The 26,844-nt window shown below is 38.2% G+C and overlaps 1 protein-coding gene across 1 annotated transcript in view; it reads right to left on the reverse strand.

Annotated features, from left to right (window-relative positions):
- Window positions 1-322: 322 nt before the first annotated feature.
- The window catches only part of SLC15A5 (solute carrier family 15 member 5), a 36,355-nt gene continuing 9,833 nt past the window's right edge, over window positions 323-26,844 (reverse strand). The window contains exons 4-9 of the mRNA XM_086771094.1: window positions 23,860-24,080; window positions 21,156-21,342; window positions 16,210-16,398; window positions 11,753-11,884; window positions 2,332-2,440; window positions 323-467 (exon numbers count right to left, since the gene is read on the reverse strand). Of these exons, the coding sequence (XP_086627220.1) occupies window positions 323-467; window positions 2,332-2,440; window positions 11,753-11,884; window positions 16,210-16,398; window positions 21,156-21,342; window positions 23,860-24,080 (983 nt within the window). The remainder of the gene's footprint in view (window positions 468-2,331; window positions 2,441-11,752; window positions 11,885-16,209; window positions 16,399-21,155; window positions 21,343-23,859; window positions 24,081-26,844) is intronic.

Consider the following 26,844-nt stretch of genomic DNA (forward strand, 5'->3'; position numbering starts at 1 on the left):
GTAACTTGCTAAACAAATGTATACATGAGTTTATTACTTTTGAATCATTACTAAGTACAAATATATGTGGATATCTAACTATTTTGCTATAGAGATTAAAAGCCTCTCTCCATCAAGAGAATGTGCATTATGACAGTGTAGCACCATACAAGGCCAAATCCTATGATGACTGCTATTTTGTAAATTTACAAATAACATTATTATTATTCTTAAGATATTCATAAATAAGCAATTCCACCCACTGAAGTATGCTAGGTAATTTGTCATTAGAAAGCTGATTGGTAACACAATCAAAATTTAGTCAAATAAGGGTGAAATTTTATCAGGTTTTCTCCATAGGACACAAAATGGGAGAACTTTCGAGGATGCTACCATAATGCTTGATGTTTTTTTCATTCTTCAAAAGTTTTTCTTCAGGAAGACTTCCTCTGAATTCATTGGTGTATTCTTGATTCAGATTGTTGTATCTGGGAGGGAGGATAGGGAACAAAAATACTAAAATAATTTCTGGGATTAGCTTAATCCATTATTTATTAACTAACATTTTGCAAGTTACAGTGCCTTCTGCATTCTGGACGTCTAAGTAGACCAAAAAAAAAAAAAAAAGGATAGTGGAAAGTACTTTCCTAGAACATTTCAGAACTTCAGGGTAAGAAGTACCAACTGGGATGCAGGTGTTAATAATAGCTGTACTGTGTCATTTTAACAAATTTAAAAAAGAATCACTCTATTTTCCTTAGAGAAACTTTACTATTTTTTTTTAATTTTGAGTTTTGAAGCCTGATTTCCCCCTACCCCCAAATCAGTGTTTGTCTAAATAGCCCTCAACCTTCTTCTCTTGTAGGATTCTTATTCAGCACAAAATGGAACAATTACAGTTTACCTCAAAAAAACATATTTAATGTATGTTTTGGTTGTCTCATTGAAAAGTGAGGTACCCTGATTTTGATGTGAAGTACCAAGTTGAAATAAAATCTTAAAAAAAATTAAATATACATTTTTTAAGATGACTGGAAGTCAACAAATTTCCTCATAAAAATACGTTAATTTGTGCCGAAATTATTTGTTGCGTTCAAGCCAATTTTATGGCCACTTTTTGACAACCAAAATTTTTAGTTTTCAGCAATAAATGTCACAAATTAAAATTTCATTTTACAGAAGAATAAAATTCCATTTTATAAAAGGAAGATAAAGTACAAGCAGGAGAAACATTTCTAAACATGACCCAGGTCACATTTAAAAGAAGAGAATCAAGAACTAGCCACTGGAATAAACATACACTTGTGTCTGAGGTTACATTGAAATAATTGACAATACCCAATGGTAATCTTTGGTGCTGCAAAGTTAGCGCTATATGTAATAGGAAAAGTAGTATTTTTTCTCAAGAGTTCTAGAAGTACATTGCCCTTGGAAATGTTCTGTTTTGCCATTATTTCATCAAGGTTTCTGAAGAATTTCCATAGAACTGCATCCCAGTGTCTAAGAGAGAATGGCACTTGCACATGACCCTGCCCACTCATGGTGACACCGGTTGCTTCCCTCCCTGTTCATGACTAAGAGCATTACTTAAAATACTGACAACAGAAAGTTAACCGTGATTAAATGTTTCAGAATACTGGAGGCAGGCCAAGTTTCAGATCACCTTGGACATCAAAGGGGATTGCGGTTATGAGTTCCTTCCATTTTACAGGTAGTACACGGCATTACACCTAGGCTCTATTGGTGGCATAAAATTGCTTCCTGTGCGTGGGCTAATTGACCAAGTCCATTGTTTCCTGCAGAAAGTTGCTTTTATCTCATTGCCCAGTAGAGTATCCAAAAATATTTCATGGTTATTCTGTTGAAACCACTGCATACAGCATTAACTGTAGTGGTCTGCTGTTTTCTTGCAACCCTTTTGCCTGCTGTCCTATATTAAATATGTAAGCTCATTGAGACAGCAGCAATGTTTTCTATATAAGCCAAGTGCAGTGGAGGTCAGTTCCATGACTGAGATATCTTGCTGCTGTGGTCTAAACTCCATCCCAACATATGTAAGTCCTTCTGTGAATGGTAGGATGCTATTCTTTCTTCAAGGCATTTTTATATTAATAAGACTCCTTAAATATTTAAGGCTAATTATATCAGTCTTAATTTTTTTTTACCTTATCAAATAATGTTTACTGTGAAATCTCTCCTGAATGCAGATGAAAACTACTAAATCTGAACCCTGAACTGTAACATATGATCTATCACTACCAATTCTTTATTATACACTAGTTAACAGGTTTTGCAAGAATTTCTACCCATATCTGCAAATGAAACATCAAGCTTTCATTTTTTTGTCTGTACCTGTGGGCAATGGTCCAGAATCCCAGGGTATTCACCATCATTAAGGAAGCCAAGAAGAAGAAGAATCTTTCCAATTTACCTTCATGCAGCAAGTGTGGAAACCAGTTGCCTGGCAAAGCAGACATTTGAAGCAGAATTAGTTTATCTTGCAGGATGGGACATTGCTCATATGAAAGACACGAGGATAACTTTGTGTAAGACACAATCACAGCAGGTGCTTTGAACCCGCTCTAGCTATTTACACAGACTTCATTCTCACAGCATCTATGGTTTTTTTTGAGCCTACAGTGTACTTTGCTCCTGCTTTGCAGACAAATAATGGAGTTATAAAGAAACCAAAGAACCTTTCTAACAAATCTGAAGTGTACTGGAAAACCTAACTCTGCACAGCTACTACTGTAATGATTAAAGTGGTCTGTAGAACTCCTTATTCACATCTCTCATGCTTTTAATAGGCCATTCTTAAAACAAACAAACAAAAAAAAACCCACACAAAAAAAAACCCCACAAAAAAAAACCCCAACCAACCCAAACCAAAACATGCATTAAAAGCATCTGCTCAGTGCCTTGGATGGTGCTCCATTACCAAGAGATACCTGACATTTCACTTTACCTTCTTTTATAGTTGCCTTTAGCCTTGATTCTACAACGTCCTTGTCTTGCACATAGCATTTATTTGCATGAATCAGACCTTTTTCTACCAAGGCTTTTGGCAATAGCGTTTGGGACATTTTGGTAGCTTAAACTCCATTCACTAGAGGACAGTACCACCTACATACACCCAGAGTCTTCCCTACCTGTATGCTTGTGTGCTTTAGTTTGCAACTATATTGCTTTTGATGTTGTTCATTACAACCAGTCTGCAAACAAGCTCAGATGGTAAATAACTATGGAAATCAAGATGCTTAAAAAGAAAGCCAGCCGCAGTTGGTCTGCATTTGAAGAAAATCAGTACCTGAAGTACCATAATCAACTACAGCAAAAAATACAAAACCAAGGTGAAAAAGAAGTTACAGTAGATATAGAATATCAGAGAGAGCTCTAGAGTGCTGTATTGACCTTTTACATTATTTGGGAAATACAGGATATTTATTGCCTTTGAAGAAGAAAGAGACTGTCTTCCTTAGCAAGCAGTGAAGCGCAACAGGAGTAAATGCAGAGCATGAAACAGCTGGTGCTGAAAATATGATGTCCACACTATACACAGCTCAGGATGGTTCACATCAGACCAGTTCCCATTAAGAGCTGAAACACAGTCATGAGCATTTTTTGGGTTTAGCTCCATCCAAAATAAGTGCTTTTTTTTTTTTTTTTTTTGTGCTCCAAGATCACTCTGTAATGCAAGTCAGAGATTATCAAAAGCACACTCCTGATCTAAACTAAAATGCCAGCATCAATGTGCCCGAAGTCACCCTTCTTTGCTCCCTCAAAGTCTGGTATCAAATCCTCCCCACTTAAATAGAGCAGCTATTTACCATTTGAACAATCTAAATGGGAGAGGAGGAAAAAACAAACCTTCTACGCCATAGCTGTGCTGTAGAAACCTGATAGCCTTCACTGATCTTTTGGCCACTAATACTGTCTTTAGCCATCCAATGCCATTCACTGAATCATAGAATAGTTTGGATTGAAAGGGACCTTTAAAGGTCATCCAGTCCAACCCCTCTGCAAGAAGCAGGGACACCTCCAACTAGATCAGGTTTCTCAGAGCCCCATCCAACCTGGCCTTGAATGTTTCCAGGGATGGGGCATCAGCCACCTCTCTGGGCAACCTGTTCCAGTGTTCCATCACCCTCATTGTGAAAAATTACTTCCTTATATCTACTCTAAGTCTACGACCTTTTAGTTTAAAACCATTACTCCTTGTCCTATCACTACAGACCCTGCTAAAAAGTGTCTACATCTTTCTTGTAGGCCCCCTTGACGTACTGGAAGGTCACTATAAGCTCTTCTCAGAGCCTTCTCTTCTCCAGGCTGAACAACCCCAGTTCTCTCAGCCTATCCTCACAGGAGAGCTGCTCCAGCCTTCTCATCGTTTTTACGGCCCTCCTCTGCACCAGCTCCAACTGGTCTATGTCTTTCTGGTGCTGAGAGCTCCAGAGCTGGATGCAGTACTCCAGGTGGGGTCTCACCAGAACAGAGTAGAGGGGGAGAATCACCCCCCTCGACCTGGTGGCCATGCTTCTTTTGATGCAGCCCTGTGATTGGCCTTCTCTGCTGCTAGCACATGTTGATGGCTCATGTCCAGCTTTTCATCCACCAGTACCCCCAAGTCTTTCTTGGCAGGGCTGCACTCAATCCCTTCATCCTTCAGCCTGTATTGATACTTGGGGTAGCCTTGACCCAGGTTTAGAACCTTGCACTTGGTCTTATTGAACCTCGTGGGGTTCGCATAGGCCCACTTCTTGAGCTTGTCCAGGTCCCTCTGGATGGCATCCCATCCCTCAGGTGTGTCAACTGCACCACTCAGCTTGGTGTCATCTGCAAACTTGCTGAGGGTGCACTCAATCCCACTATGTCATTGATGAAGATATTAAACAGTACGGGTCCCAGTATGGACCCTTGAGGAACACCACTTGTCACAGATCTCCATCTGGACATTGAGCCATTGACCACTATCCTCTGGATGTGACCATCCAACAAATTCCTCATCCATCAAAAAGTCAACCCATCAAATTCATCTCTCCCCGATTTAGGAAGAAGGATGTTGTTGGGGACTGCATCAAATGCCTTACAGAAGTCCAGGTAGACAACATCCATGGCTCTTCCCTTATCTATTGATGTAGTCACTGCATCATAGAAGGTCACCAGGTTAGTCAAGCAGGACTTGCCCTTGGTGGAGCCATGCTCCACTCTTAGCTTGTCAAAATTTTCTAATTAGAGAGAAGGAGCAGTTCCACAGCACAGGAGAGTCAAAGGACTACACCCCACCCATCACATACATATATTTACATTTTTTTCTTCCCTCCACATCTTGGTGTTGTAAATACATTTATTTTCAAAGCAGTTACCTTGAGCTCTCCTGGGATTAACAGAGAACAACTACCATCAGTGTGGCAGTTTTACCAAACTCCTCTGCAGTTTGCTCTGTGCCATGTTACCTTTCTGCCTGTCACAGAGCAGTACCACCTCACCTCTGCGTGCGTGGTTCCTTTTGCATCATTATCTCAGAGCGAGTTTTAAAATGTATCATTTAACATTGTCAGCTGCCTGAGCTCCTAGGTGCTATAACTTCATTTTAGTAGCTTATAAACTTTTACTGTCATAATTCACAATCAGGTAGTTTTTCATTTCACATCCCCTGGTGGCCAATAGAAGTCACGGAGAGAGCGCGTGTATCTGATGAAAGAGAAAGCACGCATGGGGTTTGGCACTACAGCCTGTCAAAGCAGAGTTCACACTGTCTGCTAGGTTATTTACATCGGCTAGGCTAACTGTATGAGCAGCAGGAGCTTCCTAATGGAACGGCATTTACAATGGAACCTGAAGAGAAAAATACATACTTCAACATAGCACTAAGCAATAAAATAAAATAAAAAAAAAATAGAGCATATTAGCAGCTTCTAAGAGGACAGAGTAAAATGGACTTTTGAAACTGTCTTAACACTAGCAAAGGCACCATATTGAAGCATTGAAAGTGGGAATGGTTGGTTTTATTAGGGCAGGAGGGCAGCCTGGCAAGCACAAGATCAGGGTTCTGCCCTCACCAGCACCAGTATCCTTCATGGCCTGGGCCAAAGATCACTGCTCTGTCTCCTCTCTGCTTTTTTTAATAATTGCTTGTGTTTAAACAGTAAGGCCAGGACAACGACACAAAGCCTTTGGAAAATCCTGTATTAGAAATGAGCAACAGGATAGGCAGGGCTAAAATGAGGTTGGCTATGGCAAGACTCCAGCTCCCATAGTGCTCTCTCTCTACTTTACTGCTCTGTCCAAATCAAGACGTAGGAGCAAAGCTTTATTTTCCTTTCAGTGAGGGGCAACAAGGTTTGTCAGGGGTGTCTTTCTCTACAGAGAAACAGGGGTGGCTGCAATCCTAGAGATATCCAAACTCTTGTCCTACTGCGAATACATATTTTCATCAGTGGGTACAGCAAAGATTACTGTAACCATTTCTTATTTTCAGCCAGAAATGTTTAAATTTTACTTTTTTTTTCTCCTTCTTTTTCCTTTTTTAAATGAAAGTTGGTTTTCCACAAAAGAGGGGATAAACCTCGACTACATTTACTTCTACTTACACTCACTGCACAGAGAATCCTCTGCTGGTAGGAAATCTTGGGAGAACAGCCATCACTGTTAAAATATCAACCATGTGTTTCAGGCAGTGAAACTCCTTTTAGATTCTTTCACCCCTTGGCCCACTCCTTCCACAAGCTGTCTGCAGACTCCAGCACCCTCCACCGACTGGGTTTGGAGCTCATACTTTCAGGACTTTAATCTCAGCCTCGAAGGTCAGAAATTTATTGGGCCAGTTTGTTTGGTTTTGCTGGAGTGAGATGCTCTGAGCACTACTGTGTTTGAAGAGTCCAGCACTTTCTCATCCTTGAATCAGGATGCAATATGCTAATGATTCATTTTTCCCCAAAAGACGCTGCCTTTGGGTTCTGTCAATCCTTTACTTTTCTATGGAGATTGCCAACAGAAGTGCCAATTACAAGGTTGGTTTGTCACGTAGATAATTGCTCACTGGGAATTAACTTTCTACAACAAGCTCCTGATTTCCATTTTTATTCCAACAATGGAAATACTTTGTAGCATGAATCACCACAGAGAATCAGAAGTTTCCTTTAGCTGTGTGTATTTTAAAGAGCCTTTTTGTATTGGTTAGAGGTGAATCGCTTATGCATTTCATGGCAAATTTAGAACAAATTAGAAGATTAAGTCTAGGCAGTCAGTTCCTCAAGCCTGCTACACTATACACTGTTAAAATAAAGTGCCTGGTAAACTTCCACTAATATTTTGCAGTCCTATCAATTTTGCATCAAAAGTACTCAGGAGTACAAGAAAGAAGAATATTATACAACACTAAGAGAAAACACCTGATCCCACCAACACAGGCAGAAAAGCAGATGAAGCAGAGATTAGGACATGGACAAAACCACTTTCCTGGACTGCTTCTGGTGGATGACTGACAGCAACAAATTGATGGCAATACTAGCCATCAAAGATGATGTGGAAAGGGCTGTAAGTCAGTCTGACATACACTAGTGCACACAAGATGTCTGTTACTACAGTGGCACCCTTGAAGCCCTCAAGGGATTCAAAACAAAGCCCAAAGTTGCACAGAAAGGCATTCAATTTGTTTACTAAATAACACAATCATAATTTCAGTATTGGGAAAACACAGGAGACAAAGCAAAACAGTCACATGCCAGAAGTTAGTCTATTCTGTTTGATTTCTGCATTTTTGTAGCTATCCTGAAACCTAGACTATGATTATAGAAAAATTCAATTAATATCTTAGAAAAGGATTGTATTGCCTTCCATCATTTCACCAAATTAGCGGGCATATATTTAGTGTTTAATCATATCCAAATTGAAGTCTCAGTCTGCCTCTAATCCTTATTAGCTAAGTAGGCACCAGTGGACACCACCATCTGGACTGCAAGAAATATCCTTTAAGTTTATCATCTTTGGTATTTAGAATCACACAAGGCTCCAAAGTGAATTAAAAAAAAATAAGCCCACAAAAAAAATTACCAGTTCTCTAAATACAAGCAGGAAAACTGTGTCTGGGGCAGTTTCCTTCCTCTGACCTTTTTTTCTTTTTTTTTTTTTTTTTCCCCTTTCTTTCTTACATATTTACATTAGTATTTATAGAGAAATGTATTCTGGAATGATTGGCATAGGAGGACAGGTTTTGTCTTGCATCTTCTTCCGTTAAAATGTTAGGAGAGGTAAGAGATCCAAAAGAAAGCAGTTTCCCAGCTTGTACTGAAAATATCACTGTCACCCGTCATCTGTTTGCACTCGTCAGATTTTTAAAAAGTCTTATTTTATCATATTCACACCATCCTCCATAGATGCGTTAAAAATGATTAATGCAGCTTTGACTGTGACTGATATCTGATCAACTTTGCCAATAAAAACCCAAATAAAATTCTAAACTAGTGACATGAAATAGGATATGAAACTGTTTAAATTTTGTCAACACCCTCTGTGCTTCAGCACTTCAAAATACACACTGGAGGATCTACTTCACTGTATCCTGAATTGCTTCATGGCAAATGTGGTCTCTTTGCTTAGAGATGGGAGAATCAGAAATAGCCTTGGCTCAGGTTTTAGTGAAACAGGAATCATGGGACAAGACAAAAGCACCCATAGCCCAAGAGTCACACACCAAGCCTTGTTAAATCTTACAAAATCATTGCATAAACACTATCACCATCTTTCAGCAAAAGAGAATGAATTTTTGTTTTCCAATATAAATAAGTTAGTTCAGTGTTTTAGGAAAAAAAAAAGGAGGAAAAAAAGTTTTAGTTGATTTGCTTCATGCTCACTTCCATACATTGTCCAGATACCAAATGTTTTACAAGCTTTTTAAACAAAGCTGAAAAAAATACCAAATGTGAGCAATGAGAACTTAATTTGTGTCATTTGACCATAATTTGACCTAAGAGAGGTCATAATTTTATTCTCTGAAGCACTGTCATCTTTAGAAGGTTTTATAAATTAAATAATTATTATTTTGCTGATAAGATTTTCATCACGAACACCAAAGAACACCATAAGAGGGACAATGGAAGTTTTTGGAAAAAATACAGATGGAACAACAGAATTTTGTATATAACATTTCCCACCAAATTAGGAGGAAAAAATAAACCAAGCCTAAATGCCTCTTTGGTTTTATAATAGTCTATCCTCAGCTCCAGAAGTCTGATCCCAAGCCTATTTTGATTTATGAGTCAGCAGGACAAAAGTCTATCTGGGATGAGTAGAGGAATACTCTCAAGTCTTCAGTTTGAAGTGTTATAACACAAATGAAGATACAGGAGTATCTCCATTATATAAAAGCTGTGAATTGCATGAGTTGTGGTAACTTGGAATAATTAACCTCATTCAAGCCACTGGGGAAGAGATACTCACTGCAATTCCACTTATTTTTAGAAATAAAATGTGAGATCCCAGTAACATGTTTTTTACATACTAATAGGGAAAGTAATCTCTTAACGCTTCTAACTAGAGCAACAGAGCAAACATGAAACATTTTTCACTATATTTTCTCTAAAGCATTTCAAGTTTTGCAGAGGACTTCCCTTATATAGGGGCTTATTCAGTCCCATTACAGCACCCTAATCTGAATACATGCTGTCACTCAATCCCTTGGAAATTTAAGTGATTTTTGTTCAGGATAATGGTGCAATCAATTCCATCTACAGGAACAGCAAGTTTGACAAAGTTAAATAAAATAAAGACGTTACACGTTTTTCTCCGCCGCCCCCGCCCCCCCACCAGCTAAGTAGAGAAGTGTGCTACCCAACATCAACATCATAAAAGTGAGGAGTATTTTAGCCAGGAAACTTTTTCAGTTTGCTCAAAAGTCTTGAGAAAAAGGGTTAGAACATGGCAATTGCAGCCTGTGGAGAGTTTGGAGAGTTCAGGCCTTTTGGTCCCAGCCAGGATAAGAATTTGAAGGCTCTGATAAAACAGTATCTCTGGCAAGAAATGAACATTTTCTTTTTTGAATAAATCAAATGTTTTCATACAGACTTACAGAAAAAGAATAGATCACCTTGATGTAAAATTAGACAAAAACGTACTGAATTGCAAGTCAAATGCAAAAACTTATTTTCTCTATCGCTTTCTATAAAAATATCCTATAAAGGAATAAATGAAATGTATAGTGGCACAACATAGTCAAAATGTTTTGATGCTGACATTATGCTTAATTATTTTATAAATATTTAATTATACCCAAAGTCAAATTGCAGTAAAAATCTGTCAATTTAACTAAACCAAAATATTTCCACATTATCAAAATTAATAATTTCCATACGTCTGGGGGGAAGGGAAGAAAAAAAAGTCAGCAACACAGTCTTTCTTGAAGTGTTAGTTTCATCAAACCCATATTACGCAATAAAAAAAAAAAAAATTCTGTTCCACTGATGGACATCCAAGGAGCTCTGCTCTCCACACTGGATGCCTTGGTACTTAATAGTTCTTTGATTCATTTGAGTAAGCATTCCTATTTTTTACTGATCTCTAGATGATGCTTTTATCCCTTGTAATAAAACTTTAATCAAATTTTTAGCTTAAAAACAGCACTGCATGTCAAAGAACCCTTTGTTTTTTCAGATCTTGCAAGAAGGAATTAAAATTTCTTGTCATACTTCCAAAAAAAAAAAAAACCCCACTTTCCCTTGTTTCTGAGTTACATGGTTCTTTATGTAGTAAAGAAAATAACTCAGAACTTAACCATAAGCAGTTACAAAATTCTGCAGCTGTGGTGACTACAATGGTGATGTGCCTTAGGACTAGCAGTTGCACTTTATAAGAGGACAGTTCTCTGAAACACAGTAACAACAAGGCTTATCCATGGAAAGCATCTTTAGAAGTACTGCTTCAGCAAGTGGAACTTTCAGATATGTGAACAAAGCGAACCCTGTCCTTCGGAACTCAAGTGCTTTACTTTTTAAATTTACTTATGAAACAAGTATTTTCTGTATTGAACAAAGATTCATCAACAAAGTAAAAAAGACTTTAAGAAAATCTTGACCTATCTTGAAAGCCAGCAACCCAGAAAAATCTCCACTTCAGAGCCTATACTAAATACTCCTCAACAGGCTGAATCTGAAATAACTCCTTTTGAAATGGTTCTCTGGGAATTGCAGCATTCATCTGCGGCAAAACGGTAAAACCACAGTGAGACCATACTGTCATAGAATCTGGTTCTTCCAGTAGCTAGGCAAAGGGAGGAGCGTAAAGAAGACAAAAGAAAAGTAGTGGATCTAAGGGAACAAATTCCCGAGACAGCTTTGAAACACTCAATCCAACCTCCTTTCCCCTTTGACACTGTGGAACGGAAAGGAAGGCATGTTCTCCATTCTTTGAAGCACTAATCTTGCTCTCATGGCCAGAGGCTTCCACATAAGCATGGCTAACATGAACGTACATCTTCATGAACATAAAAAAGTACTTCCTAGACAACTTCTTTTCTTGTCTTCCAGAACAGAAGTATAGAGATTGGAGGTGAGGGCTTCCTGCAAGATGCCATCCTCTAATTACTCCAACTATCAAAACGAGGATGACTCATTAAAATTGGATGAATACAGCTGGAAGGCTATTTCCTATTTTAATTCCATCTTAATTGTGAGAGCAAATCAATAAAACTTTGGCATTCCCTTTAATTCTGCTGCCTAATTCTCCAAATCAATAATATTAGAAAATTGCTCGAGAACACCAGTCATGAGCATATGCTTACCTTGAGTGCCTGCGTGGGCTGTCTGAACAATGAAAGCTCCCATGAAGCAGCCAGCTCCATTAAAGAGAGTTAAAAAATGCATGGAAATCCCTCTAATTCTTTCTGGCACAAGCCGGAATGAAAGCAAGGAACCTTAGAAAGGAAGCAAATACAGTTACATGTTTTTGTTTTTTTTTTAGAAAAAAAAGTATATTAAGTGGAAGATAGATAAGACAGGAAAAAACCTACAAAGTATCTCTAATAGAGACTTTCTATATTTTACACAGAGAATGTACTTGCTGCAGAAGAGCAGTCAGATGTGTTAGTACGTACCCAGTTAATAAAGGATTATCTAAACTGTTTTAATGAATCTCTGTAACAAACCATCCCACATACAACTATCGATATTCCACAAGTACGTAGAGATCTTTCACCCAGACAGTGCTTTCACCTTTGAAAACCTCAGGCATAGCAAGACAAGGAAAGTATCATCACAGTCAGCAAGCATGAAGACAGCAGATGTGATATTTAACTGCAGGACAGCAGGACCTCCTATGCCAGAGCCAATGCACTGCGGTCACTAGTAAACACTTCCAAAATCCCGAGCTCTACCTTAACTTGGACAATTACCTTGCTTTAACTTCAGGCTCAACAACGCTCCTTTTCCCCAGAGAGCAACCCCCAAAGTCACTGGCTAATTTTTAAGACATTGTTCATCACTTTCTTGCCAAAAGACTAAACCAGAAGAAGTAACAGCTTTGGTGGCAAGGGGGAGCTGCAGCATACCCTTGTAGCGTGGATGACTATAAATAATCCCACCAGTTGTAATTTGGCTAAAGTAGGTTACAGAAACAGTAAGTCTTTATGATAGCTGTTCTTTTTGAGAACTTTCCCTGATTATCAAAACCTCTTGTTTCCTAATTTCACACCTTGAGCTCTCATCCACATTTGTTCTCCAAGCCCCAATGTCTCCCAACCTGCTTTATTAGTTGAGTTTGAATGAGCTCCAGCTTGACAAGCTGGTCAGCAGAGGATCCTATTTGGATGCTGAATTGCCTGAAGCATCTCTGAATACAAATGAAACTTTGCAATCACCATCTTCCACCCTTTTTAACTTGAGTGTCCAAATAAGAGCTTTGGAAACATATTAAAGAAAACAAAAAAAAAATACCACAGGCAGCGTTTTCTCTCATTCACAATACGAACCAAAAGCTTGAGGGCAAGAGAAAGCAGGTGAGCCTGGCACACCATCTGTAGATGCAACAGTACAGTCTGAAACGTTGTACAGTCAGTGTTCCACCTAATTTGAATCACTAAGAGCCTAAAAAGTTTTTGGTTATTCCTCCCTTCTAAAAGCAGGGGTGCAAAACATGCATTGTGGCCAAATTCAGCCTGGGTAATTGCATCCCACTTACCTAAATTACCCCTGCTCTTCCAATTGCACACTCCGTTCCTCGCTTCTCCCACAGTGCTGCTCTGAACTATTAAACAACTGCTGCATTTCACCCTGGAGACTATTGCATTTCATCGGTGGGTGAACCGATCCCAAATATATCCTGTAACTAACAGAGCTGTTTGTTACCAGGCTTTCCATTTCTAAGTGCGCCGAGAGACGTCGATGGGCAGAAGATATTCTTGCAGCACTTCAGCAAACACTGCAAACCTGCTGCCCCTTTGTAGGGCAAAGCATTTACAGAGCACCAGACGGCTTGGACACTGGCAGTGTAACACAGCAGCTGTGGCCAGCAGCCTGGTTTCTCTTCACCAGCAACCTCAGGCACTGTGGGGGCAAATGCCTGCTAATATTGTCACACAGGACGGAGTTGTTTGGAATTTTTTTGTGTGTGTGTGCGTGTGGTGGTATATTTTTGGTTTGAGGGCAGGGCAGAAAGTTGTGGTGGTTTTTTGGTTTTTTTTGGTTTTTTTTTTTTTTCCCCTTATTGGGCTTTAGAAGAGTAATTTTCTAGTTTAAATCAAGCCAAGGTTATAAATTCAAGCTGTCAGAGACCTGTGAGATCTTACATTCTAACATTGTGGAGGAGAGCAATTATTTTATCACTGCTTTTATTTTATTCTTTAAAGACTATCTCAGTGCTAGGGAAACATTAAATGCTGATATTTTAAGAGATTCTCATGCCACCTGAAGCAGATGATTATATAAAACTATCAACAAGACAACTAAAGATATTGTATAAACACAACTGTAAGTATCAGGGCACAAATGTAGATAAAGATTTCTGTATGCCAAATCTACCACCTCTAACCAAGCCCTTCAGAAATGAGATATCTTCTCTTTTCCTTCTGATTACAAGTGTGAACATTTCTGTCTTCAACTTGGATCGTGTACTTTCAAGTGAAGTAAATTATTATGATAATTGAATTTGACCTTCTGCATAACAAAGGCAGTAAAATGTCAGGAAATGTGAAACAACTATTTAAGTGTCTAGGCTGTCATTACCATCCATGGAGATCCACTGAATGGTTCCTGAACAGCAATTCAGTTCAAATTCAAGTAGAAACCTAGAGCTCAGCTCAGCAACCTGAATACAGATGCCCAGTGCTGCGTGAAATGCTCTAGTGTACCTTCGCTGTCTGCACGGGGCTGTCTGCTAAGGTGGAAGACCAATGGGAAAACCATGCCCTTCTCCACCAGCAGCTGGAGATAGATACTATGTGAATCTTGTCAATTCAAATCACCTAGACACCCCATGACAAATGGTGCCAGACACATACGTGTGGGCAAGTGAACAGAGGCCTGCATCCCCATCAATTACAGCAGTAACCTACTATTTTAGGTACCTACCTTCAGTTTTCTACATGCAAGTCTCAAATTCAGACTTAATTCCATTACTTGGGTTCTTGAATCGCGTCTCTAACTGCAGCTGTTAGCAAGATGCTTAATTCTTATTTAAATGGGAAAGACAACTTTTCTTCCTAAGAAATTCTAAAATTCCCTTAAAAGTATTTAAAAAAAAACAAGAAGGAAAAAAACCCAAACAACAAACGAACAAGATGGAGCTTTATTTCTTTTCTAAAGGCTATTGTCATCTTCCAGTTATTGGACTTCTGTAATGCCCCAGTATGCCAGATAAAGCAGCTGGATTCTACCAGCAGTATTCTTCTTGTGCTTCTGCATGAGAAGACTGTAAGCAAGCCACCTCCTAACCTTTTTTTTTTTTTAAGCTAAACAGAGAAGGTTACAGTTTTCAGTTACGCTTAGCCTGTAACCTAGAAACCACATTACCAGCCTAGAAACCTGTCTCAATTAGGTACTTGAGAACTATTGGATGAAGAGGCATTATGAAAGTGCTAAGTATTTAAAACTACAGAAAATTACCTTTTTAGTGACAGACCATGACCTACAGCTCTCAGTAGTCTTAGAGTGTAAGAATGAAGCTAAGACACTGAAGTTATTTCCTGCTCTTAAACAAAAATCTGAACATTTCTGGGGTTATACTGGAACAATAGACACTCCACCCACAGAATTAAATGTCTGCAGAGATCGGCTGGTCGATTACTTTACTTGTGTGTCTTTAAGTGAATGTTGATTAGATTATTTTTGTCATACTAACATTTTTTTTTAAGCTCTGCAAGGTAAAACACTGGTAAGCACTCTGTGTGCTCCTCACAAGAAAATAAGCCTCAGGAATGTCAGTGTAGATGCGGAAAGGTAAATTGTGGAAGGGAGAAAAGGTTCAGACTGACAATCAAGAGTGCACCTACATAATTTATGGAAGGTAGGTGTGAGCTAAGCTCTGCCTGTGCTCTGCAAAATGGGAATGTTTATCTCTGGCTCCACGCCACAAGCTAAGGCATGATGCTCCATGTTTGCACGACTCCTAACTGGAGCACAAACAAAAGTCTTGCATCTACCTACAGCATCCTCCAGGTTAGCCTAACAGCTGAACTGCTACCCACCTGCATATGCTCTGTGTCAGTGAAAAGCATGAAATAATTCTATTAACTGGGCCCACAAATGAAAAAGGTTAAGCTGAATTTTTTTGCCTTGCTTTGACTGTGGCCTAAAAAGTGCACACAGACCATAACCACAGCTCAGCTGTCATGTGCATGCGTATTTGTTCCGTCTCAAGAAAATCATTGCAGAAGAGTTCAGGTCAGAAGAGACCTCAGGAGCTCATCCAGTCTGAAGCAGGTTCAGATTCTGGACCAGTCACACATCCGAGCCCAGAGTCCCACCACTCTGATCACCTGCCCCCGAAAAACAGATTACACACCCCAGGGACCTGATGAGGCTGCGTTACCTTCCAGTTAATCTGGAACAATGTAATTGGTCACTGAATTACAACCAGCAAGACAAATTATGCTACTCTGAAGAGGGTAAAGCACAGATCTGCTTATTAAGCCCAGGGAAGAAAGCCAGGGATAAAATATCAGATAAAAGTAATTATTTTTAGGAAGCCGATATCATTCTCTGAGAATCAGGACACTCTCACTTTAGCCTAGTAGATTTTACTTACAGGAGGGAGTTACCAAGGCTTCAGCCACTCCAAGTAGGATATACTGAGGAGCTAAGTGGAAGCAAGGCATGGAGGAGACCAGGAGAACCTCATTGGAAAGCGTCTGCTCCACCTGAGGGAAATGCTTTCGGTGTATTTCAGAGAAGCCAGCAACCATCACAGAAAGCGCAGCAGATAACTGACCTACAACTGGGTAAAGAGCACAGAGAGTATTCACCAAGCTTGTAGTTACAGCATTATCATCTATTAAAATGAAGCAGAGTTCCAGGAGATGAAAAAGCAGCTTTCCCTCCCTCTTGCCCGCAATACAACCTCTCTGGACTCATAAACATGGAAAAAGTACTTGCTACATCACAAGCCTAACTCTAAATATATGGCAAAGGGACACCAGCTCCACACAGAAAGAGCTTAGTGATCCAGAATATATGTGAGAGGAAAAAATTTTTTGAAGAGCGAAGTCACAAAGAAGAACTTTTATTGAAGTTTCAGGGAGGTAAGAAAGGAGGAGAGAAAGGTGGCACCCCTTCCAGATATCACAAGAGATTGGGTGGGAATAATACTACCAAGCAGAGGGAAACATTCCTATTGAAGCAGCAATAAGATTCTGAAATATACACATACACCCTATGCTTTACCCATTTGTTTTCCTTCCAAAAAGAAGTAGTGCAGGCAGTTGAAACACTAGATTTCTAAGGCTACAGGGCATGGTAGATAGGAGAGAAAGGTCAGCAGCACATATTACACCTCAGGAGATCAAGCATTCCTACATTTTCCCCTGTCCCTCCACTGTAGATTTCTCCTGAACTACTTTGGAAGGTTTGTTGGATAGTGCATTTGCTGGACTGTTTAACATTTTAGGATGAGACGAGCTTTCTAAGTGTTTACACATAAGCCGTTGGATGACAGTTGCCTCCTGCCTTCTTCAGTTGTCCTGAAGAAGTATCACTACATGACCCATGAAATACTGGATCCATAACACAATACATAATTTCAATACATTACTGCACACGCAATGTGTGGAGTCTTACCATCTGCCTCAGTGGTAATGCACAAGTACAAGCACTGCACAAGCACATAGGTTGGGAAAAAGCCCTACATGTTTAGTCTCATAATGCAAAACAGTTTCTAATAAACTCAGATATATTTGAAATACTGCACACTTCACTACTCATTGCACAGAGCGTACTATTTAAATGTATTACTTTATATTACTTGATGCTGACAGCACAACACAGTTGTAGCCTCTCAGAAAAGAAAAACACAAAGAATGCAACCTGAACTTGAAATTTTTATACTTCTGAAGTTTTGAGCTCCTATTGATTTTGACTCAGTTTATGATTCCTCAGCATTTCTAAGCTATAATGTAAGTACAGGTATGAGAATTGGGTTTCTTTTGATAGCTTTGGCTCAAATGCCTGGACTGTGCACTGCTTTCCCCATAAAAAACCTCATATCACTTCATGACTGGAAATTGCTACACTTACTAGATTTGATGTCGACATTCAAAGGCATTTGTTTCATTTTATATTTATAAGATAGATAAAGTTTGTCTCTTGGGGTGCCAGGACAGAAGAGGTAGAATACAGCTAAGTGGCCTTAGCCTTGTTATGTTTTCACACACATCTGTGTTTCTTTTCTCAGCAGCCAGCTCTCACATCCTTCCACCAGCACAGTCTTCCTGCTTTTTCAGAACTTCAGATACCCTCCCTCCCACCTCACCTGAGGCCTGGAAGCTGTTTTGCGGTTAAGGCTCCTCTAGTGCTTAATAAGAACATCAATGCATTATTGCTTTAAAATTGATGACGAGAGGGAATTCAGCAGCATTTTCTAGCCAATGCACCTTATCAAGGCCAGGTATAAAGCCCTCAAGGAGCTTCTTGTAATCTACCAAAGCAAGAGTTCTCCTAGTGAAAAATTATGTTAGTACTAAAGAAACCTCAAGCACTTTAATATTACTACACAGTGCTATATTTTAAGCATTTTCCTTACTAAAAGACAAAACATTCCAGAAAAAAAAAGTAACCTCTGAATGCCCAACAACTGTAATATTTCTTTTAAGACATTATGTGGCAGAGGAAGAAACTGAGAGCCATGGAGACTTGATTTTCCTCCTACCTCTCCTCCATTTAGTCCTCTTTAAAACAAACAGTTTGGAATGTCCATCTGAGGCTTTGGTTTTACAGGAGAATGGGCTGGTTTAGGAACACTTGGGGCTGATTTTAGGACAAGGTTGCTTATATTGTCTAGGGCCTAAGTTTGTATCAGACCTTTGTGATTTACCTAATATCACAGCCTGAGTAAAATAGGTATAGGTCAAAAAGCTTTTCTGAAATTAATACTTGTTCAAACTAGAATATATTTTAGGGAGAAATAGTCATCACCAATTCCTAAATCACCTGAAATAGGCACTGGAATGGAGGCTTGCTTTTGTGTACCATACGGAGAGCTATTCCCCACATCACCCTTGTATGGAGTAAATCCAAGACTAATAAGACACTTCAGTATAATCAAGCATTACAAATATTAGAGTAAGATCTTCTATGGCTTGGGTACTTCAACTAGAGCCTCTTGCCTGTAGCTGATGGACAACTACCCAGCAGACCCACACCTTCAGTTCTCTGCTGAATCTGCTATACTATTAACTAAATCAAGTAGTATAAAGTGTAATTTAAAAATCCAAAACAACTATGAAACTGGAAAAACTAAGTTTACCAATACTAATTTTTTTTTTTTCATAAAGAGGTCCATATATTCAATGTATTTGGGACACAATCTAAATTCACTTTAAGATTTTAATATTTTTTAGACCATACGTAGTTTACAAATAAACCAACAACCATAGAGAAAGTAACATAGGTTACAGTTTTCATGTGGATCCCTCTTATCCTGAGCAATCAGATATTTCAGTTCAGCATTGTCTATATGGTTCATCCTTAAAAACTGTTATTCTTAACATATTGAAAATTTCCAGAAAACTATTTAAGTTTCTTCCTCTTACAAGACTTGAATTAAAATATAGCTATAGGTTGGCTTAACATCAACAGTCTATTTATACTTCCAATTTTGTTCCTGAAAATAATTGTGAACCTAATTAACTGTTGGCAAAAGCATTGGCACTTAGAGGTCTACCATATTTGCAGGTGCAGTCATATACTTGGATATCTAAAGCCAACGCCTGTACTCGCAGGTATTTCTATGCCTCAGGTAATTTATCACACCTAACAGGAGGCTATTTTAATAAATGAAGCTATTAAGAATAAACCACCGCATATATTCTACTGCTGCTCATTGTAACAGGATAGAACATGAATACTAACTCGAAATTTCCATGGTTTTAAGGAAAATTATTATCTGAAAGTGCTTTTTGTGTTTAATGCAGATGTTATTTTAAAAACTGGGGTAATTGCAACCTGCTGCGTTATATGCATCTGGTTTATATAAAGCTTAATAACACTCTTAATTAGGCTAATTTAGTCAGATTAATACCTCTGTGTGTGTCAGTACTCACTGTGCTGCTTGCCATGGGGCACTGAATTAATAGTGGCACACTGAGAAAATAATAATTTATAAATATTTTTGTCTGAGGTTTGTAATGCAGGCTGGAAGATTAAAAAAAATGTAGGAAGTTTAATGAGAGTATCTACAAAATGGAGTAGTTTTAAGTGAATACAGAATGGAAGCTGCTTTTCTGGTGGTACTAGATGTAGCTGATACCAGAAGAGACTTGCAGGGGATCCTTGCAGGTCCTAGAACATAAGAGGTTTAGGGGTAGGAGGTACTTAAAAAAAAAAAGAGAAAAGAAAAATCACGTCAGTGTCAACAGAAGGAGGCACAACTCCTATTAAAGTCATCATTACTTCTAGGCTACGAACTTCTCTGAAATGAGTGCCAATCTGCAAGCCTGACCTTACAATGCTTACTATTGGAAACATTGGGACTCACAACAGACGAGACTTCTTTGTACCACTTCTGTGACAGAGAGATAATCGCCTCTGGAGACCCCTGTTTGCTTTAAGTGAGTATAAGGTATGCTTCAGTTTAGAATTTTAATAAATAAAATTACTAAACACCTGGACAATTATCCCATACTAGATATTCAAATGAAACTTCTAGTTCTAGAAAGGAAAGCTGTACCTCTCCAAGTAACCTTCCACCTGTGAAATGTTCAGCCTGCTCAATGGGAAGAGCAGTCCAGTGATACGCATCCATTTGTTTTATATAACTGTCTGCATGTTTTCCTTTGCTCACCAGTCTCCTATTGCAGACACAGAATTAGACTAGATACTTTTATTTCACTTGTGATGCAACTGCAGAGTCTGGAACAAAGTGTACTAGTGATAATACTTCTTATAAGCTGCAGTCCTAATGTTGATGCAGTTATAGCACAAAAATATTAGAAAAACAAAGCTTTTGTTAATAATCTAGTTATTTAAATTCAAACCCACTATTTTGAGCAACAAACATTTCTCCAGTATCAGAGAGCAACTAACAGAAGGATTCTCCCAGTTCCTCATAAAAGACTTGCAAAGTAAATTAACTTTCCAAAATATAACAGATAAACAGCCATATAGAAGATAACAAAGTCAGAGTAAGTCTCAGATCTAAATGGTTAGTACTGTTTCTCTGACCAATTCCTTAGGATGACTCCTACTTATTTGTGAGTGTGTCTCAACAATTTTTATCAGACAGAAGAGTCTCAGTCTGCATCCTACACAAAAGCTATGCATTTTTTTTCTTGATATCTAGTATGTTTTTTAAGGACTGCCTTTTCAACAATTCCTTTGAAACATATTCACCTCTGGGATGACCTCATCCCAGAAGAAGTCTATCTTAACATTTATATTCAGGAATAATTGTATAGGATCATCCAACAGCTACTGAAGTTTCTCTTTCAAAAACAGAATGCATATTAAAGCTGTATAAGCACACATATATTTTATACATACCAATGTAAATTGTTGGAGAATGTCCAGTGTCCTTGGAATCAAAGATATATGAGTTAATGCATTCCAAAATAGGAACAAGAATCAGCAGTGGCACGATGCTTATCACATTCATTGCTGCAACCGGTAAGACAAAACCACTGAGGTGTAAGTTGGAGTTCATGGTTTGGAGATAATATCCTGAAGGAATCTGTATTGAAGAACAAAACCCCACTCCATTAGTATTCTTTAATTGATAAGACTTTTACTGTATTTGTAAGCTTCTCCAGCTCTTTTCCTTCTGAAGAAGACAGAGTAAACCAAATATCTGCTGGCCAAAAGGAACAACCATTCATGATGAAAGCATTTCAGGCAGTGACATTCTCATTCTCTACCAGAATGTAACATTTTCCTTCGATTTCTTTTGCTCCTGAGTTTAATAAATCAAAGCAGCAATCCATAAGTTTATTTGATCTTCCTTGGTTAGAGCTATCCGTCAATACACTAAATGCTTCTGAGTAATACTTTAGTCACTTGTCATATACAGTGCTTAACAGAACAGAATTTTAGAAAAGCAAGATACAGAGTTATTTTGAACTTCTGATTGTGTACTCAAGGCGGGAGTAATTTTTAAAACATTCTTGCCAGCACATGGCTTTAAAAGCTACAGGGAATGAAGATTTGGCCAGAGTCTTAGAACCAGCTTACTGTAACTGACAGCAAAAGCAGCTATACAAAGGACTTCTTTTTATTTCTTGGAATTGAAAACAGAAGAAACCAAACAATCAGATGAGGAAACAACAAATGGCAGTCATCAGGGTATGAAATTAAGTAGATTTGTAAGACTGTCTCTCACTTCAAAAGCAAATAATTCCTCCTGTTTGTGTGAGGCTCTACTGAAGATTTGTTGAGTTTATTTAAAAGAAAAAAATCACAATGGCTTCTGCCAACAGATTTTTCAGTTTTTTAATAGAGGAAGCTTGATTAACTAAGCATTGCAATTTCATGTGCAGCAGGGAGTTATAATCCACTCCATTTTACGGACTGATGGGAAAAAGAAAGGAAGGTAACCTGAGCAATTCACAGAGTACAGTCATGACAGAGCTGGATGTAGAACTGGTGTCTTTCCTCTATTTGCGGTTTTAGAGTTCTGGATTACTGCAGCATTCTGCATGGCTCTTCAGTATGACTGGTAATGCCAAATCCAGGTAGAACAGTACTGCTTTACAGCTGTCTGAAAGTTAATGTATAGTTAGTAACTGAGCTCATGTAGGATTTCTCATCAATGATTATAGTCAACCCTACTTACTGGGAGTCTGCTCAGTGCTAAAGAATTACTCAAATGCTAGCTCTTAATAAAAGTATTTTTCACCTATATTCCACCTCCAAAAGAAGATATAAATTGTAAAAGAGTGAATAAATGGCAACAGAACTATGAAAGATCAGAATCAAGCCACATTTTGTTGATTCCTTCTTTCCACTGCCTATTGCAAATCAGAATTGACTTCTTAATAGGAATTAAAATATCATCAACATGAATCACAGGCACCGAAAGCTGTTAACTTAATATGGAGAAAATACTACTAATCTTTAAAAAAAAAAAGATACTGATCTATCGCCTGATCTAAGAAAGAGCCTGAAACTTATTGGAAATTCTGCCAAAGGAATAAAAGTCATCTCTATCAGCACTGCAAATACTTTTATCTTTTCTAGATACATACCTCATTATTACAACTCTGATTAATGACATCTGGTTCATTTCCATCTGGTCATTAGTGCATAGCCTTGGCCATATGTGTGCTTTTGTTGGTTTGGGGTTTGTGAATTTTTTATTTTCTTTGCTTGGGATTTTCTTGGGCTTTTTTTTTTTGGTGGGTGGGAGTGGAGTGAAGAAGAGAAAGAATGAGGCAGATGGATGATTATGTAGGGTGATGGCAAGAGAGGGTGTCAATAAAGTAGTATATGCTACATATTTGTAAGAATTTCCTTAAGCAGTATTTTAACACCAATAAGTAAAAATGAATTTCTGAGCCAGCTCATAAATTTGTTACGCCAGTTGCCAAAGGGTAAGCTACCTCAAACTCCTGCTTAGCCAGGATCATCCAGACAGAAATTAATATGAAGGAATCATGTCAGCTTAAACAGCTTCTTGACACATTTACATTTATATAACACGCATGCACTCAGAAGTGGAAAGACCCACGTAGCCAGAGAGGCTGCGAAAGACTGCTTCTGTCCACAAATGGGAAACCACCCATTTCCAGTGTAAGTACATCAGCTGCACAATCCTGTCAAAATAGCAGGAGAAATATGCAACCAAAAAGAGCAAATAAAGATTTTTACCTCTCCCAAGAAGCAAGTGAACATTTAAGAAGTTGGAAAAATTATTTTTTTTTTTTTTTCCCCAGAAAAATGCCAAGCCTGAGTCTCTGATAACTATAACATGGCAGCGTGAGGTGCACAGGACTCTAGCACTAGATGTTTCAGCCGGTAAGGGTTCATAGAAAAGAGTAGAGAGCAGTCACACAAGCTCCTTAAGTCTTAACCAAGTCAATTTTACTTATTCGATGAGAGGATTTTACAAGGTATATTCTCAGGTAATTAAAACTACTCTATAAGGTTGCTTAGGTGGTAAAGCAACAGTTAAAAAAACATGCATAGAGACATAGTAGTAAACACATGCCACAGTATATTTCAAGAGTTTTTTGTTTACAAGCTGTGTACCCACCTGCATAATACATGTTCTGTATAGAATTTGGAAAGCAAACAAGGGGAAGAGCCTGGCAAGCAACTTCGTGCTTTCCACCTGAGTCTCACTGTATTGACCACCATAGTTTTCCTTGGCATGATCTAGCCAGTTTCTCACGCCTCCGCTAAAGTAGCGATACCGCACACAGCACATTTTCAGTGCACTAGCAATTACCCCAAAAGTCGTCAGCAGGGAACTGTCTGCAAACAATCAGAGACATTAGACATTGGTATGTTTTCACTTGCTGCCAAAATAAACAAGACAAGACAAAACACTTTGGGAGGGAAAAATACAACCTGATATATTCACCTTTATGGCTTTTTGGGGAGGAAGAAGGCAGTAACAGTCTGAATTTGTTCCAAAACATTCTTTTTTTTGGAAGCCAGTTGGTTCACAACCTAATTTTTACAAAAGCAACCCAATCCAACATCTACAGAGAAAAGTGCCTTTTGCTACTAGTCATTCAACACACCACAACAACTTGTTGCTATGGTTGAGCAGGTTAAGAATTACTTTGCTTTGCTTTCTGTTGATTGAATGAGGTTAGTTTTCCATTCAAGACAGTACTGAAATATTGCATATCCACTGAAGTCCAGCAGCAAGGGAAGGGTAATAGTGAAGTGAGAAGAAAGGGGAGCTCAAAAGAGGACAATAAGATAATTTTCATGTATGCAATTCAAAGCTAGAAATATTATCTCAGGACTTCCAAGTAGCACGCTGTGGCAGAGGAGAAGTTTGGAATCTAGTTATTAGACATACTAAGACTTGCTCACTAGTTACTAGGCCCAGGAACTGCTAAATTGGTTCTCAGACTCAGAGGAAACTGAAGTAAAACAAGGACAAATTTGTTAGCTTCAGGCTTGGGAGTGCAGATTCTTTTACCTTTGGTAAGTTGCCAGCCATGCAAATAGGGATTACAGCACTTCTCTGCTTTTCTGAGAGTGTTGAAGCACTACAATAACTTGGGTATCTATAAATAAATACCAAAAACTAAGGTGAACTAAGATTGCGGAAGGAAAAATATATCCCCACCATCTCTGGTATGGAAATTATTTTCTAGAAGTATCCATTGATGCCTATTGGAAGCACTTGCACTAGAGTACTAAGAAAGGGTATTTTATTAGGTAATTAACATTAAAAACTCTCTAGCTGTTAGCATGAACCTGTAGGCTGCTGGCACTATTGAATAAAATGTGAAATAGCATATCTAAGCTTGCAAACATGGAGAGTTGGTAGACTTTTTATTGTTCTGTATGACTGTATCAGGCAACTATCGTTACAGCTCATTGTAAGTGATGTTTAAGTTTAGGATCTAGACTATTTCAAGTCCAAATCTGAAGAATAAAAGAAAAATCTGCAGACTTCCAGAGTGACTTGATTAAGAAGCTAACCAGAAAACAAATTGTACTTGGGGCTCTTGTCAAAGCAGTTATCTTCAAAAGTAAAAAAAAAAAACCAAACATAAGAAACACGAAAGTCAGTATCAGCTCAAATAATTGGCGGAGCTAGTAATGACATGGTTTAGGTTAGAGAAGTGATAATCTTTTCCTTCACCCTACACTTGAGGTTGGATATTCATGAAGAAGGAATGAAAATCAGTCATGTGATGGTACTGCTCTACAACGGTTTGAACGAAGTCAGTGTTGAAATCAGAAGATACAGAAAATACCCCAAGACAAGACCAGCAGATAGCTCAACAAAACAACATGTCTGTGTGCTGGTTTATCTGACCTAGTCTAAAATATGGTAATGGCCATCTCCTTTCTTTTGGAACGGAAGATGTTGGCCAGGCTGATCTTTCTTACTGTCACTGGAAAAAAAAGACTATAATAGACAACAAATCCTGACATTTCTCTGCCTTTCCTAATGGATCAGCTGAGGCCCTCTTCAACGTAATTTCAGTCAGCTACCTAAGAAACATTATTTTCTGTGAGGCAAGTCAGACAAATACATTACTCAGCTGTTTTTCTTGTCATGGAATTCCAGTAGATTATAAGATCTAGTAAACTAGGAAGATAAAGCTATTTGAAGTTGTAGTTCAAAAAAGCAACTTGAATGATACATAGACCTAATAGATCAAGATGATTTTGTCAATGATGTAGTTACAATAAGTATCTCACTGCTTCTTTAAAAGAGGTGAACTCCGCAGTGGTGAATTCTTCAGATTATAAATCTGATTAGCTAGTAAAAGACATATTTAAAAATATAAATATGTATATCAGTGCACATTGTATAGATCAACATCATACACTCTTTACTTGTATTTCTAATGTTTTCTTTGAAAAAAAAAATCTGTATAGCTATTAAATTGCAACTTTCAGAAAGTTATTTTCCTTCTCCTTTATACTTCAGCTCTTGGCTCTAATGTTCTACTACTTTGACCTTGATTTAATCATGAATATCTATGCTACTTAATTACAATAAAAAGCTTACATTGCACCCTAGACAGTAGATACACGTTTTTTCCTCATCTCTAGTAACCTGCCAGTGCTCAAAATTATAGCAATGGGAAGAAATGCAAATGAAGTCCATGCTTGACAGCTAAACATAATTGAATGCATGATCCATATTTGAAGAGTTACCTTAAAATAAAAAAGGCAGCATATATAAAAATCATTTAAGGTCACCTATGGATTTGAATTACAGTTCTGAAGGATTTCCAATTTCATCATCTCACTGGAAGGTACAAAGTATATTATCTTTTAACTAAGGAGGTAGAAAACTTTCCAGGTATTGGTGTAGAGACTGGCATTCTGCAAAGACTTGGAAAATGTATGATAAACAACACTCATAAGGAAAAACACTTGATACAAAAAATATTCTGCTAGTTTTGCTGATGGCCAAGATAGACACAATCTACAAATTTACGTCATTCCACTTAGTAGAATTAAACTAGTTAGATGATAAACTACAGATTTGGTTCATCTGAAATAGTCCAAGTCAGGGGTGGATACTAAAGTATCT

Source organism: Chlamydotis macqueenii, chromosome 1 (genome assembly GCF_036417535.1).
Source record: "Chlamydotis macqueenii isolate bChlMac1 chromosome 1, bChlMac1.mat, whole genome shotgun sequence".
NCBI lineage: Eukaryota > Metazoa > Chordata > Aves > Otidiformes > Otididae > Chlamydotis > Chlamydotis macqueenii.